At 36.0% G+C, this 24,330-nt stretch overlaps 1 protein-coding gene across 1 annotated transcript; it reads left to right on the top strand.

Moving 5' to 3' along the window:
* Positions 1-3,837: 3,837 nt before the first annotated feature.
* Positions 3,838-6,047, top strand: LOC105771908 (uncharacterized). Its single transcript, XM_012593286.1, has 4 exons — positions 3,838-4,024; positions 4,141-4,316; positions 4,924-5,141; positions 5,615-6,047. Exons 1-4 carry the CDS (start codon positions 3,838-3,840, stop codon positions 6,045-6,047), a joined length of 1,014 nt encoding a protein of 337 aa, XP_012448740.1.
* Positions 6,048-24,330: the final 18,283 nt, after the last annotated feature.

Raw genomic sequence — 24,330 nt, 5'->3', positions numbered from 1 at the left:
CAGGGTATCTTCAAGTGAAGAAAAAATAAGCACAAAAACAGGTATGCCTAAGGAATAGTACGCTTTAGAGTTTTGGTTAGGCACAAAGAGCATACCAAGTGTATTAGAATGCTTTAGGAGACTTAATTATCTTTAAGGCCATGCCATACGTGAGTCATTTCCAAAGTATAGTACACTCGATTTGTTAGAGCATTGTTAAAGTTGGCTCTCGTGACGAGATTAGTTGGGAGATAATTGAATTGACTTCACCCTCCCCATGAATGGTCAAACAGTAATGAAGATCTTTGTTGGATTCTCTTTACCTTTCCCTAGATTTTTGTAGGAAAATCAAGAGATTTGGGTTAGGTAAGCTTCGTCACTTGTCAAAGTCCATAGGAGGAGGACAGGGAGTTTATATCTAGTGAAGTACGAAGACACTCCAGATAGTTTTTCTTTTGTTTTCTTGCCCTACGTTCTGGTTCTTCTTTATAACCTAAATGTTCTCTTCTTCTTTGTTAAGCTAGAGCTAAGATTTTGTTTAATTAGTGGATGATTCAATCTTCTGGTAAGTCTTATAGCTCTGTATGTTACGATTATAGAAAGTGAAAAATGTTAAAAGATGTAGGAATAGTAAGTTATGAGTGGAAGGCCCTACTTGGGGGTTGTATACGGTTAAAACAGTAGTAAACTACCTGTAATAGGGATTCTAATGGAAATTTTATGAACTTGTAAGTAGTTGTTGTTGCTGGATTGGGATGGACAATCAAAACAGAAGCTCTAGACTAAGGTAAAGGTGAGTCCTTGGTGAGTCTCTAGACCCATCACTTGCATGTTATATTATAGTGATTCTTTGTATGATGGACGTCCATATAGATAATCATATCTTCTTAAGGAGTTACAGTATGTATGTATGTATGTTTTTGTGTTTTTTGTGAAGCACTTGTATGTATGTACTAAAGTGTTTGATGTGCTATATGAATATGACAATGTATGGTAAGCATGCATGAGAAATTATGTGTTAAGAAGTGTGATTATATTAAGAGTATGAGTGAAATCCATGTAAATGCGCCCATTATGTTATCTAAGTGATGCATAACAAAGTATGGTTGGTGATAAGGGGGTTTGGATGGAGTGTGATACGACCACGCCCCGAGTCACACCTAGCTCGAGCAAAGAGCCTTTGGAGCTGCCTCAAGGTCCTATCACCCGAGCACGAGCCAAGCACTTCAAAGAGGTTATTTTGGCCTTAGTAGAACAAGTGTGGGGCGAGACCTTGGCTGGACAAATCGAGGATGCTTGGGCCAGCCCTACGAGTTCACCTTGCAATCTTTTACGAGCTGAACTAAGCTCAAACTTAGCTCAATAAGCTCAAACCTAGCTTGGTTTAATTTATGCATTTTATTAGTTACTGGAATAAAATTAAATGTGTTTAGTTAAATTAGTTAAATCAGCTGAAATAATTATTATGTGTTTAATGTGTCAAAATCTGGGCATCTTAAATATGTTTTAAATGTGTTTTAATTTAATGCATTTTTTTAATATGTCATAGTTAATACATGTTATTAATTTGTCTTAGCCTATTACATAATTTTAATATGTTTTAGCTCCAACTGAATTAATGTGCAAGTTTAATATGTCCTAGCTGCTGCCAAAATTAATTTTTCTTAAGACTAATTAATTTTGCTGATTTATTAGGTACAGTTGCATACATGAACGACTTGAATGAAGGACTACTGATGGTTCAGCTCTTCCAAGCATCTCTTCGAGGAGTCCAATGGCCAAAAGAGCTGCTCCTTTATGTTCCCCAAGCTGCCCATTAATTTCACCAACCATTCAGCTGAACAAGGCAGTGCATTTAAGCCTATTAAAGCACCATAGCCGAACATAGACATGGCCAATCAGCTACCAATCACTCCAAGTTCATTTCAGTTGATTATACAACATCTAAAAGCTGTCCAATGACGTTTTCAAGGCTGAAGAAACCTCTTGACACTTTCATGAATTATTTTGGAATCTTGTGAGATTTACTTCTCTCAAATTTTGTCCAAAGACTTAGCTTGCCTTATCTGTTGTCAGTGGTGTCAATTTGTGTCTTTTCTGAACTTATCACTCTAATCTGAGTGTGGTGTTCAACCCAAACTTATACCTTTGGTTCCTACCTTTTTAGGTAATGGGTCAAGGTCCTTTTATTTCCATCACCTATCCACCTTAAGGTCGTATAAGTCCTGGGTCAGCACTCTTTCATAGTGTTGGTTCGATCTTGACACTTAAGATTTACTTCCATCACATCCAAACTGCCACTATTCCATTTTATTTTTCTTTGATAGCCGAACCTTAAACAACTTAAACTTAGCTATTCTTGAGTCTATTTAAATATCTAACTCCATACTTAATCAAATACAAACCATACTTTAAAATCAGAATGGTACTTCTTCGTTAGACGATCGGGCATCTACAACGACTCAACTCACCATACCGGGGTGAGATCGTATCATTTGGTATCAGAGCTACTTAAAAACAAGAAGCATGAATGTTCAGAGCTATCCCGGAGTAGGTTCGTAAAAAAATCATGTATCAAAAAGTACTCAATGTATTTAGCATTTTGTAATTGAAACAAAAAAAGGAAAAGAATAAGAAATTTGAAATTTATAAAAAAAAGTGTTCAATTCTGTGTTATTCGATTTCCAAAGTTCTGTCGAAGTGTTGAAAGTCTGTATTCATATTTTGTAATTCCCAATCATCAATTTCTTGCTACTATCACCATCTACCTTCACGCTACACTCAAAACCAAATTAGTTTCTTTCAGCCAACCTTGCACCCAACATCATTACCATTGAAACCCCTTTTGAAGCAGATCCCTAGACTACGATAAAGCCTAAACAAGTTTTTTTATGACATCACGAGAGAAGAACGAGTGGAAAAAGGCACGAGTGTAGTGAGAGCATTAGAGAGAAAAAAAGCCATTAATAGTGCAAACACAAGTGGGAGTGCCATCTATTTTCTTTTCGAGTAAAACGTGAGGATTTGCTGTGAGGTCCATTTTACATGTCTAGAAGTCCTAAACGCAATATGGCGGAAGGAGGCAGATGATAACCAGTAAGAAACATTGCACCCGATGGCGGTGGAGTACCGAACTTGGCTCAACAAGCCCTTTTGCGAGAGTTCCAATGCATGCTTCAGAATGAGTTGGAATCAATCAACGAGTGCTTGGATCAAGTCGAGGAGAGGGGCCACCGAGATCAGACTCCCCAAGGTCTACAAAGAGAACGAGGCCACCCTAAAATTAACCAAGATGACCTCTATGACCAAAGTGAAGCCGAAAACCAAAGTGAAAGGCGGAAAGGTCCAAGGAACTGAGGCATTAGAGAACGAGGGCGAGTGGACGATGACTTGAAAAATATTAAACTCTCCATCCCACTCTTTCAAGGCAAATCTGATCTGAAAGTTTACTTAAAGTGGGAGAAGAAGATTGAATTGATTTTTGAATGCCATAATTATTCCGAGACCAAGAAGGTGAAGCTAGTAGTGATTGAATTTTCTGACTACGCCATGATTTGGTGGGACCAACTCACCACAAGTCAGAGAAGGAACGGAGAATGATCAATATCTACTTGGGTCAAGATGAAGGCGGTGATCTGAAGGTGATTTATTCCATCTTACTACCATTGAGAACTCTACCAAAAACTCCAAAACCTTACCCAAGGTACAAAGAGTGTTGAAGACTACTTCAAAGAGATGGAAATCACAATCATCTGTGTGGATGTCTAAGAGGACTGTGAGGAAACAATGGCACGATTCCTAGCTAGTCTCAACTGAGACATTACCAACATCGTGGAGCTTCAACACTATGTTAAAGTCATGGACATGGTACACAGGGCCATCAAGGTAGAAAAACAACTCAAGCGAAAAGGCGTCGTTCGAGGCTATTCCACCATGGGCACATCAAGATGTATCCAAAGCACTAGCAAAAATAATCCACCGAGCCATGCCAAGGAGCACATAGTGCTAGCCAAGACGAGCAAGCCTATTGGCGCCACTAGTAAAGGTAAGGCACCGAGTCATTTTCCAACGGAATGAGGGACATCAAGTGTTTCAAGTGCCTTTGAAGGGGGCATATCGCCAACCAATGTCCCAACCGTAGCAATATAGTGGTACGTGCAGACGGAGAAATTAAATTAGAGGAGAAAGATGAAAATGACCACGATGCCGCTATCGATGAAGAGGAGGAGTTGGAACATGCTGTTGATGGCGAACTCCTTATCATCAAAAGGAGTCTAAGTCTCCAAGGTGTGGAAAATGAACCGCACAGAGAGAATATCTTTCATACTCGGTGTCAAGTCTAAGGAAAGGTTTGTTGTGTGATCATCGACAGTGGGAGTTGCACTAATGTGGCTAGCACTCTCATGGTAGAAAAATTGGGGCTACCGACCACCTAGCACCCAGCCTTTAGAAACTCCAATGGCTCAACGATGGAGATGAGCTAAAGGTGACCAAACAAGTGCTTGTGACATTTTCTATTGGACGTCTTTGGCAGTTCGATAGACGAGTCATCCATGACGGGTATACCAATAGGTATACTTTCAAGCATTTGGGCAAGATCGTGACCTTAGCACCATCAACACCGAAACAAGTTTACGAGGACCAAGTGAAGTTGAAAAATTCTATTGAACAAATGAGAGAACAAGAAAGGAGTGAGAGTTCAAAAGAAAAGAAAATCGAGAAAAAGAAAAGAAAAATGAAAAAAGAAAGTGAAAATATTGTGTGAAAATAAAGAGATGAAAAAGAAAAAGAGTGTGACAAATAGAATGTATTTGCAAAAGGAAGTGATATTCGAAAGGCATTCTTGATGAGATAATCGATCCTTGTGCTTATGTACAAGGAAAATTTGTTTAATACTAACAACTTAACTGAAATCTCCCTTTTTCTATTGTGTCTCTTCTGCAGGATTTCCAAGACGTTTTTTCAGACGACATTTCGAGTGGGTTGCCACCCATTTGTAGGATCGAGCACCAAATTGATTTTGTTCCCGGAGCCGTGATTCCAAATCGACCAGCGTACTGGACTAATCCTGAAGAGACCAAAGAACTTCATCGACAAGTCAATGAACTAATGGAAAAAGGCTACATCCGAGAGAGCCTTAGCCCATGCGCCGTGCCAGTTTTGTTGGTGCCAAAGGATAGAACTTGACGCATGTGTGTCGACTGCCACGCTGTAAATAAAATCACCATCAAGTATAGGCATCCAATACCTTGCTTAGATGACATGCTCGACGAGTTAAGTGGTGCCAAATTGTTTTCAAAAATTGATCTCAAAAGTGGGTACCATCAGATTTGTATGCGAGAAGGTGACAAATAGAAGACTGCATTTAAGACGAAACACGGTTTGTATGAATGGTTGGTCATGCCATTTGGCCTAACCAATGCCCCTAGTACTTTTATGAGACTTATGAACTATGTGTTGCGATCGTTTATTGGTATGTTTTGCGTTGTGTACTTTGATGATATTCTTATCTATAGCAAGTCATTGGATAAGCATGTAATGCATCTTAGGTATGTTTTGGAGGTTCTTCGAAAGGAGACCTTATATGCCAATTTTAAAAAGTGCACGTTTTGTTCTGACAAAGTTGTTTTTCTAGGTTTGTGGTCAGCTTGGAAGGACTCGAGGTGGACCAAGAGAAGATTAAGGCTATTCAAGAGTGGTCGAAACCAATGAGTATTAGCCAAGTGAGAAGCTTCCATGGCTTGGAAAGTTTCTATAGGCGTTTTGTACCCAATTTCAGCACTTTGGCTGCACCATTGCCAAGTGTCATCAAGAAGAACTCAACCTTTCATTGGGACGAAGAGCAAGAAAAATCTTTTAATGTTATTAAAGGTTGTCTTACTAAAGTTCCTTTACTTGCACTACCTAATTTTTCTAAAACATTTGAGATTGAATGTGATGCATCAGGTGTGGGAATCGGGGCTGTGTTAACTCAAGACGGAAGGCCTATCGCTTACTTTAGCGAAAAGCTAAACGGAGCCACGCTAAACTACCCCATCTATGACAAAGAGATGTATGGTCTCATTTGAGCTCTCGAAACTTGGCAGCATTATTTGTGGCCGAATGAGTTCGTGATTCACTCTGATCACGAGGCATTAAAGCACATCAAAGGCCAGCACAAGTTGAACAAACAACATGCCAAATGGGTAGAATACTTAGAATCATTCCCCTATGTCATCAAATATAAAAGGGGTAAAGATAATATAGTCGTTGATGCACTTTCGAGAAGGTATACACTTTTTTCATATTTAGACTCTAAATTGCTTGGTTTTACATTCTTGAAAGACTTATATGCTTCTAATGATGACTTTGGTGAAATGTTTGTTGCTTGTGAAAATGTGGCTGTTGATAAGTTCTATAGGTACGAAGGCTTCCTCTTTAAGGAAGGTAGGTTGTGTATCCCGCAAAATTCCATTTGAGACTTGCTAGTTAACGAGGCGCATAACGAGGGCCTCATGGGCCACTTTGGAGTGGGAAAAACTTTGTCGATGCTCCAAGAGCATTTTTATTGGCCTAGAATGAAATGAGATGTCGAACAAGTTTGTGAATGATGTGTGACGTGTAAGAAGGCCAAATCCAAGATTAAGCCACATGGGTTGTACATGCCACTTCCTATACCCGAAGTGCCTTGGATGGACCTGATGTAAGCACGCCCGGGAGCTCAACGAATTCGGGCCAAGACCCCATTGAGTTTCCTAAAGGCCCAATGACTCGAGCTCAAACTAGGCAATTCCAAAAAGCTGTTTCAGCTTTAATCACTCAATTTTGGGAGGAGAACAAGCTTAATGTCAATGGAGGAGTTCGGGCCAGCTCCTTAAAGACCCCTTGCACCTTAGTGCAAGCTGAACTCAGCTTATTTCTAGCTTCCTGAGCTCCACTTAGCTCAAATCAGCTCACTTGAGCTTATTTCAGCTCGTTTGACCTCAATTTAGCTTACTTTCAGCTCGTTTCTTTTACCATTATAATAAACTAAGTATTAGTTTTATTTTATTTAATTTGATACAGCTCAAAACCAAATTCCCTAGCTCAAATCAGTTCATTAATTGTTTTCACATGTTTGAGCTAGCCGAACTTAATATCCTAGCTAGTCCATAATTAATTGTTTTTAATTTATCATAGTATAACAATTAATTTGTCTTAAAATTAAATGAACTAGGTTCAGCCGAATGTGAAGATGAATTTAATACAAGATCCATGTACGACTTGGTGCAAAGTATGCAATGGTGCATGCACAATTGAGGTTCAATGGATGGCATTTAAAGGAGCACATGTATTTGGGACGTTCATGCAAGAGGGAGCTGCTGAATGTTCATGCATCTGAAGATTCATGGACTGTATTTATGGAGGAACATGAATTGGGACATTTTCATGCATGTTTCATGCATATTCAAGATGATCATCAAGTATTCAAGGCACATTAAAGCTTCGTTTGGCCAAGGGAGATGTAGGAGCATTAAAGTGATACGAACTCGCCTTGGTGATGATTCGAGTCACTTGTTGCCTGATCGTTAAAATGGAGAAGTATTGTTCAATTCGTAGTTTAACTGAATTTGGCTAAGTGCAGGCTTAAATGAAAGGTTTTCAAAGAGTTTTAAAATGGATTAAGGATAGGCTCAACTAGATGTTGAAACAAATGGGAATAAAGAGAAGGGCTGAAATTGGTTAAGTGAAATGATAATGGAAATGGCTAGGTGAATGAAGATGAAGATTCGGCTAAGGTTTTGAAGCAAACAATCAGAATGTTGGATAGAACGGAAAGTTGAGCTTAAGGACAAGAATGAACCAATACTATGGAGAGTACTAACTCGAAACTTATAGGTCACTTAAGGTGCTGGAAAGGACCTTGACCCACTAACTATAAAGATTTAGGAGCCAAAGGTATCAAATGGTTGAATGCCACAATCGGAATTTGATGCGACCCGGCCCGGGGTAATCGAGTCAAAAATAGAAGGAAATTAGGCTAAGGATGCGTAAGCTTTCAAAATGGTTTTAAAAATTGACTAAGGTGATGGTAGGTTTATAAATGATAGTAGGTTCGGTTTAAGAATAAAATAAGGAAAAAGGTAGTTGGATAAATGATGGAAATGGAAAAGGGAACTTAACGCAAGAACGATGCAACACTAAAGAAAGTGTCACCCCGGTTCTTATATGGTTAAGGTGGTCAGATGGGATTAGTAGAATGATGGACCTTGACCCGCTACTTATAGAGAAGTAGGAACTGAAGGTATAAAAAGAAAGACGAATGCCACACCAGGGTTGGTGATAAGTTCGGGAGGAGTTCGGTTGACGCCACTAGCACGCTAGATAAGTCTAATCGAGACTCACACGAAATATGAGAGGGAGAACCTCACAAGAACAATAGTTCATTCACAAATTTGGCAAAAAGTTTTTTTACAAAGAAAATAAACAACTATTTATAGAACCATGCATGGCTAGCCAAATGGGCAACTTAATGGCTAAGAATTCAGCCATGAGAAATCATTAATTTGCTGTAGCTAAATTTGGCTGAATGGGCATGAATGAAGTATTAAAAATTTGATTCATGCTTGGAGATGATGCATGGATTGGTCGAATCATCATGTTGCTTCACTTGATGCATTCATGCATCCTTAACCTTGAAGAAAGCTTAATTCCATGGATGTGCAGCCCCTTAATGGTTCCAACATCTTCCTTGGCTGAATGGAGCTTTAAAGTGCCGTGAAAACTTGAATGGCCATCTTGAAAATACATGGAACATGCCTGAAATGTCCCAAGGTATGTTCTTCCATAAATTCGGTCCATGAATGTGCAAATGCATGAAAATTCAGCAGCCCCCTCTTGCATGAATGTCCCAAGTGCTTGTGCTCCCTTAAATGCCTTCCATTGAACCTCAATTGTGCATGCACACTCCCATACGTTGCACCACACTGTTCATGAACCTTGCATTAAACACATCACATTCGGCTCACCTACATAAACACATGAACAACATTAAATCACACAAAATCCAGCTGAACATGCATTAATATAATTTAGACACACTAATTAACATAATAATTAACTTATGACATATTTAATATTATCTTAACAAGACAAATTAAATTCGGCATTGACTAAGACACATTGAAAACATGTAATAGACTTAGACAAATTAAAACATGCATTAAAAAACAAATAAAACACATTTAACATAAAAATTAATATGTCCAGATTTTAACAAATTTATTAACTTAAACTAATTTACTAATTTAACTAGCAACAATTTATTTATTTTTTTATTCCAGTAAAATAAATACAAACTAAAGTAAGCTAAAAATGAGCTCATTGAGCTAAGAACGAGCTCATTGAGCTAAAATTGAGCTGAATTGAAGTCGATTGAGCTGGATCGAGTTTCATTTTGCACTTGGGCCCCTCAAGTTTAGGCCACTCTTGATGACGTCGAGTTGTGTCGAAACATGATGTAACCAGGTTCGCATCATTCCCTCCATCTTGAAGATGATCTGTCCTCAAATCGGGCCACTTGCTCGAGAAAAAAATTTCAAATTGACAAGCCCTTTTGTTCTTGATTCGAATAGATTCATTTCCAAAACTCTGAGAACCACCAATGGTTCGAGAAGAAATCGGGTTATTTTCACGCCCTCCCTCTTTAGGAGGGTACCACCTCATATTGTCACCTACAAAAGAATTAAGCAAATGAGTGATACGATGACGATTAAACACAAAGAAACTTTCTGAGATTTTATTCACAATTTGAACAAATAAACCAATACCGGGATCAAAAATAGAAATCAGTCTTACCTTTCTCTTCGATGGAAACAAACCTAAATTACAAGGCATTCGATAGGTATGGTTTTGGAAATCAACTTTCCATGGTTCGATTCCCTTAGACAATGATATAGAATGATGTGCACCGGGGTCAAAGACAAAGTATTCTCTTGCCATTTCAATTTGATGTGACAATTTTAAGATCGGCATTATAGAAAGGACACGATGCAATCTTAAGTCATTTTCATGCAAAACATGTTCAAACCTTTTAAACCATAATATGGAGCAATTTCCAAAATCATAAATCGAATTTTGACTTTGCAAGGCAATGATATTCACATGCTTTGTTCTCGAACAGAATAAAGATAAAACTCAGAACAAACAGAAGGGGTCAACTGATGCGGTCCAGCTCGGTTGATTGAGTCGATTCACTTGATTGCCCAATCGTCGACGAGAAGTGTCGTTCAATTTTGTAGATTGATGGAGTAAGGTTGATTTATAAGCGAAAGTAAACAAAATGGGTTCAAAAGATGGGCTTGGTTTGATGGTTGATAGGTTCGGTTTAACAAAGAAATAATTTATAAGTTAATAGATAAAATGGAATGGAAATACGAACTCAAGCATCAAGAACGATTCAATACTATATGAAGTATTGCCCCGGGACATATATTGCTTAAGGTGGATTAAATGAAGAGTCGAAGATGGACCTTGACCCGTTACCTATATAGAAGTAAGAACCAAAGGAATAAAAAGATGGATGAACGCCACACCGGATTGGTGATAAGTTCAATAAGTTCGGGTTGACGCCACTAGCAAGCTAGATAAGTCACTTCGAGACTCAAACAAAATAAGAGAGGAAGAAACCTCACAAGAACAAAGGTTCTATTAATAATTTGTCAAAAGTTCAAAGATCCTTTTACAAAGAAAAAATAAACTATTTATGGACAAAAAGATGACTACTCAAATTCGGCATCTATGTGTTTACACAATTAATAAAAATGTTCACACTAAATCATTAAAATTTCAGTTCATGCTTGAAGATGGTGCATGAATTGGCCGAACCATCATCTTACTTCACTTGATGCATTCATGCATACTTAGCCTTGAAGAATAGCCTTAATTCCCTGAATGTGCAACCCTTTAATGTTCCTACATCTCCTTTGGCTGAATGGAGCTTTAAAGTGCCTTAAAAACTTGAATGACCATCTTGAAAATACATGGAACGTGCCTGAAACATCCCAAGATATGCTCTTCCTTACATTCTATCCATGACTGTGCAAATGCATGAACATTCAGCAGCCCCCTCTTGCATGAACGTCCCAAGTACTTGTGCTTCCTTAAATGCCTTCCATTGAACCTCAATTGTGCATGCACACTCACATACATTGCACCAAGCCATTCATGAACCTGCAGCAAATAAAATCAGCAAGTTAAATGCATTTCAGACACATTAAATTAGCAGCATATAAACTCATTAATTTGCACATTAAATTCGGCCATACATATTAACAATTTCAGACATATTTAAAACAACACAATTAATTAAGTATTTAATTTAGATATAATTAAAACACTTAATTAATTATTTGTCCAGATTTTAACAAATTAATTAACTTAAAATAAACAACAAATTTAACTAAAGATAAATTAAATGGTTTATTTCAGCAAAATAAATGCAAGCTAAAGAAAGATAAAAATAAGCTCATTGGGTTAAGATTGAGCTGAATTGAGCTGACTTGAGCTCGAGTGAGCTGAACTAAGTTAAATTCAGCTTGCACTAAGGTGCACAGATTGCTCAAAGTTTGGGCTCGAGCTGGTCCTTCATCTTTGGGATGGAATTCACGCCAAAACTACTCGTTAACGCTGCCACATCCTCTTACATTTGCTTAGCTCGAGATCGAATATTCAGGCCTTTAGGAGGATCGAGAGGATGGAAAAGTGAATCTTGGGTTGCCCCGGGTATGCTCACATAACAACACATTAATTCAAAATACACATTTGATACTCACCTTCGTTTGACAATATCTTAGGAATACATGCTCTGGGTTGAAAAACACGGTTTTCATCGGTCGTTCCGCAACGCAACAAAAATTTTGTTTTCACCAAGACATCACGCATGCCAAGAAAATAGGATTTAGGCATGCAAACATGCAAGCATTCAAGCTTCTCAAGTCTTAGTCGAAGCTTCGTGGCTAAATTAACCTTGTTGGATCGAAATGCGAACTTTAGGTACAATCACAGAAATGGATTAAGGAACGGATATAAAGTGTAATCAAATTTATCGTACCTCATTTCCTTATTCAAAAACCAAGTATTAAAACAACAGAAATTGTTCACACACAATCGATGATGCTTGATTTTCCCATAAAACGAACCAAAACATATTCCAAGTTTAAAAACATGAGTTTGATTACTTACACCAAAGTGCAGCAAAGGGTTCAGTAAATCAGACAGGTCAAATCGGAAGGATTTTTGCATACACAGGGACAAACAATCAAAACTTTTTACATTCATCAAATCAGACTTGCACAAATTCATGGATTTTTCACAAAGCGTTAATTGGTGCACAAAATTGTCACAATTGAAAATTTTAATCGCTTTTCGTGAAAAATCGACATCACGTAAAATTAAATCTTTGGTTTGTTGATCGGAACAAAAATCAACCACATTCAAGGAGTAGCAATTAATCAAACCAAAATAAGGAAAGCGTTTAAAAACTAAGTCACTTAAAAGTATTTCAACAACTTTCAAACCTGGTGTCCGTGACTCGGTTGTTAAAATTTCCTTACCTTGCTTACCTTCGAACTCGTGGGGCGTGATTTCATCTTCAACCTTACCTATGCTGATCATACGAAAGCGTCTTTCATCGGAAAGGTTGTCAATTGAAATTCGAGGAACCTGAAAAGAAGAAACAATACAACTAGTGCATGTAGACGGCAAAAAGAAGGCCGAGTTTGTCAAACAACTACACAAAAACATCCAAGATAATATCAAGAGGAGGACCGAACAATATGTTCGAGCAGCCAATAAGGGACGCAAACGAGTTGTATTTGAACCCGGTGACTGGGTTTGGATCCACATGCGCAAAGAACGATTTCCCAAACAAAGGAAATCCAAACTTCAACCAAGGGGTGACGGTCCATTCCAAGTGTTGGAACGAATTGGCGATAACGTTTACAAAATTGACTTACCAGGTGAGTATGGAGTGAGTGCAAGTTTTAACATTGTTGATATCTCTCCTTTTGATATAGGTGACAATTCAAGGACGAATAGCCTTAAAGGGGGGATGATACGAGCTCGCCCAAGAAGCTAGATGTCGAATCCATGGAACTGCCTTTGGGGCCAATCACCCGAGCACGCGCCAAGAGGTTCCAAGATGCCGTAGCAAACTAAATTGCTCGAATGTGGAGTGATGGGTTGGCCGAACATAAAACGCCCAGTTCAACTAGCTTGACTCGTACCTTTTTATAGGTTGATTTAGCTTGTGTCAGCTCAATTCATCACTTAACTAGTTCAATGAGCTGATTGCATTTATTTTGAATAATTTAAATTAGTTGTGTTAGTTTAAATCAGCTCAAATCATTTAATTAAATAAATGTGTTTAAATCTGGACATTTTATTTAGATTATTAAATATGTCTTATATTAGTACATGTTTTAATGTGTTTAGTTTAATTACAAAGTTTTAATGTGTCTAGATCAAGACAAATTTATTAGTGGCTGCTAATTAACTTGTCTTAGCCAAATTAATGTGCAGAATTTTAATATGTTTCAGCTGCTGATTTCATGAGTATTAAATATGTCTTAACCGAATTTATTTGGCACTTTTTTAAGATGAATCAGCTAGCTTAAAGGCAAATGAAGTCATTAAAGGAGGAGCATGTATTTGGCACATGCATGAATGGCATTTAAAGTGCAGCTGCCTTGTGCTTTCAGCTGACTGTTCAGGTAGATCAATAGACTTCCAGCTGCTGTTTTAAGCTTCTCCATGAGTCAATTTCGTGGGGAGCAATGGCCAATAGTTGCCTCATAAATTCTAGCAGCTAATAAAGTTGGAGGCTACTCATATTCGGCCAAAGGTGTATGTATTTTCAAGCTGGCCATTTCTCTTTCCCAAAGTAGCAATTAAGCTCATTAAAACACCTTAGCTGAATATGGATTTTTATCATTAAGAGTCCAGCTGAATCATCCATTCTAGAATTATAATTTTTCAGATTTTAATTAAGAATGTACTTAGGAAATTTCTAGGAAGTTTCCTAAAGAAACTTAAGGCTTAAGGAGCTGTCAAAAAGACCATTCGACTAGCCTTAGTCCAGCCTATAAATATGCTATGTAATCCACATTTGGAGGTTAATGAACAAATTTAGAACTTTGTCAAATTGTGAGGTTGTTTTCAACTCTCGATTTTCTCCAAAGACTTGTGTGACTTATCAAGCATCTTTATGGCGTCAAACTTGTCTTTGTTTCTATCCGAACTTATCACTTTAAACCCAAAAGTGTGGCATTCAAATCATGCGGAGGTTCCTATCATCTTTGATAGCGGGTCGAAGTTTTCTATTCATTTGTCAAATCCTTCCATCAATACATTACCAACCTAAGTGTTCTCATAAGTTACGGGTTAACACACTTCTATTGTGTTAGTTCAGCTTTTTGAATCCTTAGCCCAAATTGCATCCATAGTTATTCTGAATCATTTCTTAACCCATCAAACCCATTTGAGCCTAAATAATCCTTTTTCTTTTAACTTATATTGAAAAATCTTCAACTTACTTCTTATTCACGATTGGGCAAATCCTACGACTCAATTCATTAATCGAGGTGAGTGCGTATCATCGTTTGGATGAATGCTTGATCTATTTTTATAATTTTTATTTGTTTGTTATGCATTCTCTATTGTCGAGTATGGAGATCCATTTTGAAAAGGTTAATTCAACCAAGGAGTTTCGACTACTCTATACCCCCGAGGAGTGAAGGTTTGCGTTGATCGAGCAAGGTAAAAATGATCTTTATTTTTCTGCTCATAAAGGTAAGATACTTGAAAGTCATGAAATGTTTCTGTTCTCCTTGGATGTTGTTAAAAATCGTGTTGATGATTTAGTTTTTTGTAAAACACTTAGATCGTGACGTGCTTAATTATTCTATTTTGCTTGATGATGATCTATCTGTTTTGGTTGTTGATAAAAAGATTCTTATTTTTTTATCTTTGTGACTTTGTTGGCGACCATATGATTAAACAAAAATTACAATGTCCAACCAAGCCAATTCATGAATCATGTGAATCTTTTCAAATACCTGTTTGTGATGATTATGTCTATCTTTTGACCCATTATTCACATCCTGGTTATGACTTGGGGAAACAATTTGGGACGTTTGAATGCCTTAGAACATTTCCATTTCTGTTTCGAATATTTGACAAGGCATTGGCGCGTAAATTAATTTGTTTGCATAATTGTCAACATGTTGTTTTGAACCTGTCCATTCGTATGTGTTATACTTGTTTTGATAAGATTATGTTAGGACTGAAAATTTGTTTGCATTGCTTCTTGCTTGCTAACTCATGGCTATAAATTTTAGATCTCTCTTTTTCCATTCACTCCTTTCAACCAAGGCAAGATGTGCGAATGCTTTCGAGAAAACTAATGGCTCGACTCGAGGACAAGTCACTTCGAAGAAGGGGGAATGATACGACCCCGGCCCGGAAATGTCCTTGGTTCAACTCATCAAGTGCCATTCGCAAACTCTTGCAAGCTGAACTAGCTTGTTCCAGCTCAATGGAGTTCAATTCGAGCTTATTCTAGCTCATTAAGCTTGAACTTCAATTTATTTAATTTTATGCTTTTAGTTTGCTGGAATAAATTTTACTTAATTAAGTTAGTTAAAATAGTTTAAGTTCAGCTCCAATAATTTCGTACTTAGTGTGTCTAAATGCTGAACAAATTAAATCAAAGTTTAAATGTGTTCTTAATTAATGCATGTTTTAATGTGTAAAGCTAAGGACAATTAATATTTGTAGATAATTAATTTGTCCAGCCGAATCTGCCCATTTAAGTTGTCTTGTGCAGCCGAATTTTATTGTGTCTTGATATCATCTAATTTGTTGCATTTATTATGTCTCCAGCTAATATTTAAGTGCAGGTACATGGATGGCATTAAAAAAGTGGTTGATGCCGAATTTAATGTGTGCATGGGTATATGGACGGCAATTAAATGAGGAAGAGCTGATGGTTGTTTTTCCTAAACAAGTTCTCGATCAATGCAAAAGCAAGCAATTAAGAAGGCATGTAGACTTCTCTTTTTTCAAGCATGGAATGACATTAAAGGACCATTAATTTGCCGCCCCATTGAGAGAATGCATGAGCAGCATTAAGGAAGACTTGCAATTAAGATAAAGACTGTTGGCTGCTATTCCCTAAGTAGCCCATCGTGCATTGCAAAGGTCACCAAAGCTTCCACATTTGTTTAATTCGGCTGAAGGTTCTTTCCACACCTAGAGACCGTTATGCTTTGAGCTTTCACACCCAAAGACTATTCAGCTGATATTGTTCACACACCAATGACCCTTCATAGCTGGCTTTTCACACTTATTTGGCTGCTCAAAAACCCTCATTAATGCTCCCAACTATTCAGCCAAAAGGTGCCAATTCAATGAGAAATTTAAGGGCTTGGCCGAACCTAGACATGGCCCTTAGCCTACCGGTGCATTCATCTTGCAAGATTCATTTACTTAATTCTTAAGCTTGCCAATGAAGCTCCCATTCAGTCGAATCTCTCTAAGACATTTTAGTGAATTAATTTTGGAAATTATTAGTTTTTCTTAGCCTTTAAGTTTGACTATTCAGCTAGCTTGTAGAAGGCTATAAATATTTTACTTGTTCATTTGTAAGGAACTTTTGAACCTTTGATTAATTTTTATAACATTTTGTGAGTTTTTCAACCTTCTTATTTCGTTTTAGACTCAAGCTGACTTATCTAGCATAGCTAGTGGCGTCTATCTTGTTTCTTTGAACTTATCACTTAATCCCGAGTGTGGCTTTCACCCCATTATACCTTCGGTTCATACTTACCTAAGTATTGGGTCAAGGTCCTATTCCATCACCTTTAAGTGTCTTATAAGATCTGGGTTGGTACTCCATTTTAGTACTGGTTCTTTCTTGACCTTAAAGCCAATCGAGCCATTCGCATTTCTATCTCTAAATCACCTTAGTCTTTTTGCTTAACCGAATCCATTACATATCTTACTTAGCCATTTTGACCCTATTTTGGAACTTAAATAGCACACTTAGCCGAATTTAATCCCTTTGTTCTAAATCAAACGATACTTCTCATTTTAACGATTGGGCATATCAACGACTCGACTCACATTACCAAACCGGTTCGTATCAGCAACTCAATTGGATCAAAAGTTGTTTTGGTTGAGTCCTTGACCATGATCGCATCACTTCAAAATGGCCTCACATGCCCGTGTGCCAGGATGTGCGCTAGGCCATGTAACAGTCTGACTTGCAACCCTTTGTAAGCTACAGAGGACACATGGTCTTGTCGCCTGGCTGTGTGTCACACACGGCTAAGACACATGTCCATGTCCCTGGCAGTGTGGACGAAAAATAGGCCATTTCCAAGCCATTTTTCTTACCCAAACATGCATCCACCCATAACTAATTTTCCACATATAATCAAGCACTCTAAAGTGCACCAAACCATGCCATAATAAGCTATTCAAATAAAGTACATATACATACAACCAATATGCCCAAAAGGCACCTCAATCATAACAATTAAACATGTATTATACACAATTTGACCAAAATTTCAACTAACTTATAACTAAATTTATATCAAAACTTACGTTTACCTATTAAATATCATACCATTTAACATCTAGCACCAATAGCCATATATATATCATATATAAAAAGTATACCAAATCGCCACATTCAAACATGTCACAAGACCATTTATAACATGCATTTTTAGCTACCATTCCATCTTCAATCATTCAAGCATTATGAGCCAAGATATCAACCATTTTAAGACCAAATATATACATGCCAAAATTAGTACCATTTCATCACCCATAATACCATAAACACAAGCCACAACAAATGGCTACTTCATCAAGCAAAATACCTATACATGTCATTATAACCAACATTTAGAACACCAAAAATCTATCGTTTAGCCGATGGATAGTGTGATATAACTTCGACAAGCTTTCAACCTGAGCGAGCTTCCAATTCACTATAAAACACGAAAAAATAACATAGAGTAAGCATAAATGCTTAGTAAGTTCGCATAATGTAAAACTCAACTTACCATTTCATCACATAATAAATAAGTCAAACATGGCATAATCCAACCACAAGTTGGCCAAAGCCTATGCATTTACACCAAACATTTTAGCCATATAAGCATATAACATAAGCAATTAATCATGGATGATCACAACATTTAATCATGTATCATATGCATGTATCATCCATCTCAACTTTCATTATACCATGTATCACCAATTCAATGTAATTCACATGTGTTCATGTCTTTGTTCGTATCAAACTCTTACCATTCTCTCTCAAATCATGCCCATTGAATCATTTAGAATACCATTGGATACCCGGGATAGTTTACATAGTGTGCTAACTCATATAATTGTAATCTGTCAATTCCTATACATGTATGCTCATACGAGCTGTGAATTAGATTACTCACATGAGCTGTGAAAATAGGTCTGTTCACACGAGCTGTGGGTCAGAACGTAGCTACACGATGTTGCTCGCACAAGCTATGGAGTATTCGCAACACATGTTGAACCTCAACCAATGGTAGGATGTTCAAGACCAGCACCCAAATCATGTAAACCCTAATGACATGTCATTTGTATACTACGAATTCCTAAGGCTCAAACGGGCTCAGTAGTTGACATAACATCGTTAGATATGTAACTGATATATATATATAGCAGTCCACAATACATGTATATTTCAAATAAAGGCACACAAATACAATGTAATTATACGAACTTACCCCGACGATTAAACGTAGATATGGCGACGACTATTCTGAAACTTTATCTTTGCCCTGATCTAAAGCCGTACGAGGTTTGTCTTGATCTAAACAAATAAATTTAGTTCAATTCAATACTTATTTTACTCAATTTAACCCAAACTCATAATTTAGAAAAATTACATTTTTGCCCCTATTATTTTGATTTCATTTCAATTTAGTCCCTAGCTTATAAAATGAAAATTTATGTAATTTTACATTAGCCCACTGATGCGATCCCAGTCACATCATGTTACGACACAACTCGATGCTACCGAGATTGGCCCAAACTGGAGGGGCCCAAGTGCAAAATGAAGTTTTTAATTTCAGTTTGTCAATTTGGCTGCTGGAAAATAAGGACTTTGATTCATTAATTTTTAGTTATTTTAGTTTGTGTTTCTAATTATGTCATAGTTTGCACATCATTAATATGTGTTCTGCATTTAATAAAGTCATGCATTATGTAACTTTCATGTTAGTTAAGTTTGCATCATTAAATTAAGTCAAGTTAGTTTAATTATGTAACTTTCATGTTAGTTAAATTTGCATTTCAAAACCATGCATTTAAGCATCTTAGTTTAATAAATGAGTTGTGGACATTTATTCAACTCATCTTAGTTTTAATTAAGAAGTGTTTTTGTTGAACTTTATTTAATAAGTGTTGTTCTTAATTAATCTAGTTCCTAGGATTATTTATTGATGCATGAGTTAAGTTCATTTAATTATGCTTCTTTAATTAAACTAGTTCTTTGAAATAATTATTGCATATATGTTTTAGTTCATTTATTTAAGTAAGTAATAATGTGTGTTATGATTAATAAGTGTTTTCATGTGTTTAATAAACTCATTTTAATGTGTTTATTGCAGGTGACTTTTCAGCTCATAGTGATTAAATTTAAGGCTGTTATACATTGAATTAAGTGGTTGTTCAAGTTATTTTCAGTTACAATTAAAGGGGTTGTTATAAAGGAAGCTTAAAAATCATTAAAAGAGTTTTTAAAGAGCATTTTATGCCCTTTAAAATTCAGAAGCAACCCTTCTTCTTCTAGCCATTTTTTGGAGCTTTCAAGAGAATTTAATCAAGCCTTTTAAATGTCATTAAGAAGCTGGTTAAAAGATGGTGTCTATTCAGCTGGCCAAGGACAACTCAAGAGTCATTTTTAAGCCATTAAAGACATTTAAATCAGCTGAATTGAAGTGATTTTATGGAAGGAGTTATTTGGTTCAAGCATAAGAAAAGACATGAGTTTTTATAGCACATTAAGTTGGATGTTTTTGACCATTCGGTTACCTTGTTCTAGCATTACAAATAGATGTAATCAGCCTTAGAGAAATGACTTTTTGCTGAATATATATGAAATCTTTGAATTGTGAGTTATCCAATTCTCTTTGTTCTTACGGAATTGATTTGACTTATCAAACATAGCTTGTGGCCTCTATCTTTTCTTGTTTGCCGAACTTATCACCTTTGGTGTGGCGTTCAATATACATTTGGTTCCTATCATAGTTGATAGAGGGTCAAGGTTTCTTGCTGTTTCTTTAAACCGATAAACGCCTAAGAACCATTTTGAGATTCGGATCAACAATCCATTATTGTTGGTTCATTCTCAGTCTTAGCCAATTAATTCATTATTGTTTCTTATCTATTTTGTCTACTGCCTTTGTTTGAAGCCATTATCTCTATTTTGTTTACTTTAAACTGAAATGAATCTATCCTACTCAATTCACGATCGGGAAACTCAAATACGACTCGACTCAACACCGAGGCAGTTCGTATCACCCACCATAGCCGAAATTCATATAAGTCCCTAGCAAGCCCTACATTTCATTTATTTCATAATTTCACCATGTAATATTTCTATTTTTTAATTTAATCCATAATTGACAATTTTATCAAAAATCACTTAACAAAAGTTGTTTATCTATAAAAAACTAACCATTTTCTTTCATAAAACATCAAAAACAACCTATATTTATTCACGGAAAAACTCTAATCTTTTAACAATTTTACAAATTTGCCCCCGGGCTAGCTAGATTAAGTTACAACGATCCCGAAATCATAGAAATCATTAAAAACGAGGCTTAAAAACTCACCATGCAAGCAAAAGAGTGATGGTTGAACCCTAGATATGTCTTAAATAAGAAATTTCAGTGGTTGCTTGATGAAAATGAAGAAGATGAACATTATTTACTTAGTTTAATTTAGTTTAATTACTTATTTACCATTTTGCCCTTTTAAAACATTAAAATTTTCACTAATACCAAGCCATGTGCTTCCAATAACTTTATTAATGGTCTAATCACCATACAAGGATTCATAATTTAAGGTTCTATAGCCATTTAATACCTTTAGCTTATAGAACTCAAGTTTTGCACTTTATGCGATTTAGTCATTTTTATCAAATTAAGCATTTAAATGGTAAAATTTCTTAACAGAATTTTTATACGATAATACTAACATGTTGTAGACATTAAAATAATAATAAAATAAATATTTTAACAACAGATTTGTGGTCCAAAACCACTATTCCAATTTTACTGAAACGGGCTGTTACAGTTTATGTGGTGCCTTGGTGGCAAACCAAACCAAGCCTTTGTGGTGAGTTATCTGGAAAGCTTTTGTGGTGAACTATCTAAAAAGCCTTTGTGGTGAGTTATCTGTAAAGCCTTTATGGCGAATTATTTGAGAAGTCTCTATGGTGAATTATTTGTAAAGCCTTTGTGGCGAGTTATCTGTAAAGCCTTTGTGGCAAATTATTTGTAAAGCCTTTATGGTGAATTATCTGAAAAGCTTTTATGGCAAGTTATCTGTAAAGTCTTTATGGCGAATTATCTAAAACATCTTTGTGGCGTATTGTATGGAAATGTTGAATGACGATTTTGTAATGCCTAAGTGGTGAGTGGTTAGATCACCTTCGTAGTGAAATTTGGGTATGCCTTTGAATCATTTTCTGAAAGAATTCTCAGTAGTGCATCCGAATGAGGAATCCACCTTAGTAATCCACCAGGATGGAGAATTTGGTGTATCCAGAGGTACGGTGGGGTAAACGTCTACCAAACCTGAATATTTTTACATTATGTATCAAAGTTATTTTGGAAATATATTAGATGATCTAAAATGATACATTCATCTAAGTAAGTCTGTTTGTCTGGATTAATTTGAAGATTCGGTGTAAACGGCGTTTTGATAGCCACTAGAGTTAGTAGGAGAATCAGTCAAGAGTAGTATCTATATAAATATCGTTTTGAGGAGTGTATCCAACTACTATCTTCCAAGAGATTGTGTAATAGGATTTGAACTATGATGTGAAGTATGTGATTCGCTGGTCAGGTGGATTGTCTATAAGGTGTTCAAGTATAGAGATTGGTGCATAGTTATCTGTCAATTAAAAATCAGAAAAGTTTCAGCCAAGGTTTGAAAGGAAGTCTAGGATCTTAAAGCTGAGGATTTCTTCAGTGATGTTAAAAGGTAAAATTGATTGAGACTATTAAGGTCCATTGAACTTATGGATGTTTATTTGTAATGCAGGTTCTTGAGTTGAACCAGTTCACCAAAAAGGACCAAGCCAGGAATGCATTAAGGTGGTTTGATCGTAGTGCGATATTATGCATACAGAGGGACACTTTTGGGAATATGTTTTGAAATGGCAAATAGTATTATACGCCACAAATATGCCTGTCTTATCAAAGATTTAAGTTGTAATGCTTTATACTGCTTTTAAGAGTCTGTTATAAATAATAAACATTTCATTCAAATCTTTCAACTTAAAAATAATTTTAAATAAATATGAAGTACATCTAGTATGGTTTTCACCAATTGTAAAATTTTGTTAAGTATGTAAGTATTGTGACATCTTATATTCGGATTTGGTAAATCTGGGGGGTTACAAGTTAATGCATCCATTTTCGTGATTGTTAAGTTTGAGTAATTATGGGAGAGTATTTAGGGGGAGCATTTGTTTCTATTTGTGAGTATGTTCTCCTATTATGATTTTGTTCAAAAAACTGCCAAAAGAGAAGATTGTTGAGGCAATTTTTGAGTAGTGCCTAGACTAGTGCTAATTGGTTGTGGCACTGCTTACTTAGAAAACTTGTCATGTTTAAGTTAGCAAATGTTTTCTAACCAAATCATTAGGCTATGATATTTCCTGATATTTTAGACGTGTACAAGCCCATCTATGATATCTAAACTTGTTATAAGAACACATGCTAAAGATTGATTTGGATTAGATAAGAGAAATCAACTTCTCTATTTTGAGGAGTTTGGATTGGATTGGTATCTTGGTTACATATCCTAAATATTTGAAGACTTATCATGGTCATATTGAAGATATTATCCTTGTTGGTTATCTTGCTATTTTGTTGGGAAGATTGATTGTAATTGATTTTTATCTTAAAAAGCTTGTGTAGGTAAATGGCGGTGGAGAATTTTAACACTTATTCTGTTATTTATAACCTATTTTTCAAAGTGCATTTTATAAGTAATCAAGTTAGTTACTTGTTTTTTTCCTAAGTTTTTAGAGGAAAACTTAGAGGAAAGTTGTTTAGATCGTAGGTGCAAAAGTGAGGTTGCTAATTTCGTAAGTGTTAGTGCTTGTAATCACTTGTTGTACGATTTGCTAAGATAGTAGATTATCTCTCTAAGAAAAACCCTACAGACGTAAGGAAATCGAACTTAGTAAACATATCGAGTGCCTGAAGTAGTTGGCACTGCTTGTAGAATTGCTTGGTTTCTAAATTGCAATTATCAATTTTAGACCTAAAACAACAAAAAAGTGAGGTTGCTAATTTCGTAAGTGTTAGTGCTTGTAATCACTTGTTGTACGATTTGCTAAGATAGTAGATTATCTCTCTAAGAAAAACCCTACAGACGTAAGGAAATCGAACTTAGTAAACATATCGAGTGCCTGAAGTAGTTGGCACTGCTTGTAGAATTGCTTGGTTTCTAAATTGCAATTATCAATTTTAGACCTAAAACAACAAAAAAGGGATAAAACAATATTTAGTCTGTGAACTTAACAACTTTCTAGCTTTGGCCCTTTTTTTCCATTTTAGTTTTGGAACTTTTTAGTTTTTCTCATTTTGATCTCTAAACTTTGATTTTGTTAAAATGTGATGACAAAACACTTTGAGATTGTGCGAGATCACTTTGAGATTGTGTCCTATCATATGTATATATTTTTAAAAAAATTTATAACTTTTAATACTTTTTGTATTCTTAAAGTTTTATATAAAATTTTAAAATCTTTAAATGATAACTTGAGGTTCTAAAGGAATTCAAGTTCAATGACTAAATTTAAAAAAAATCATATTTTTAAACTAATATCAACAAAAGTAAATTCAAAGAATAAATCAAAAGGTTGTTAAATTCAAAAACTAAATCCTCCTTTATTAAAAAATCGATGTAGTTGTAAAAAAATTTCCCAAAGGAAAAAAATTTGAAGGGGAAGAAAGAAAAAAAAAACGAAAATAAAGAAGAGGGGAAAATTTGTTGGGTAGCAATAAAAAACGTGTTAGTTCAGTCCAGTCC

The sequence above is a fragment of the Gossypium raimondii genome, chromosome 6, assembly GCF_025698545.1.
Source record: "Gossypium raimondii isolate GPD5lz chromosome 6, ASM2569854v1, whole genome shotgun sequence".
Taxonomy (NCBI): Eukaryota; Viridiplantae; Streptophyta; class Magnoliopsida; order Malvales; family Malvaceae; genus Gossypium; species Gossypium raimondii.
This window is presented reverse-complemented; position numbering and strand designations above follow the sequence as displayed.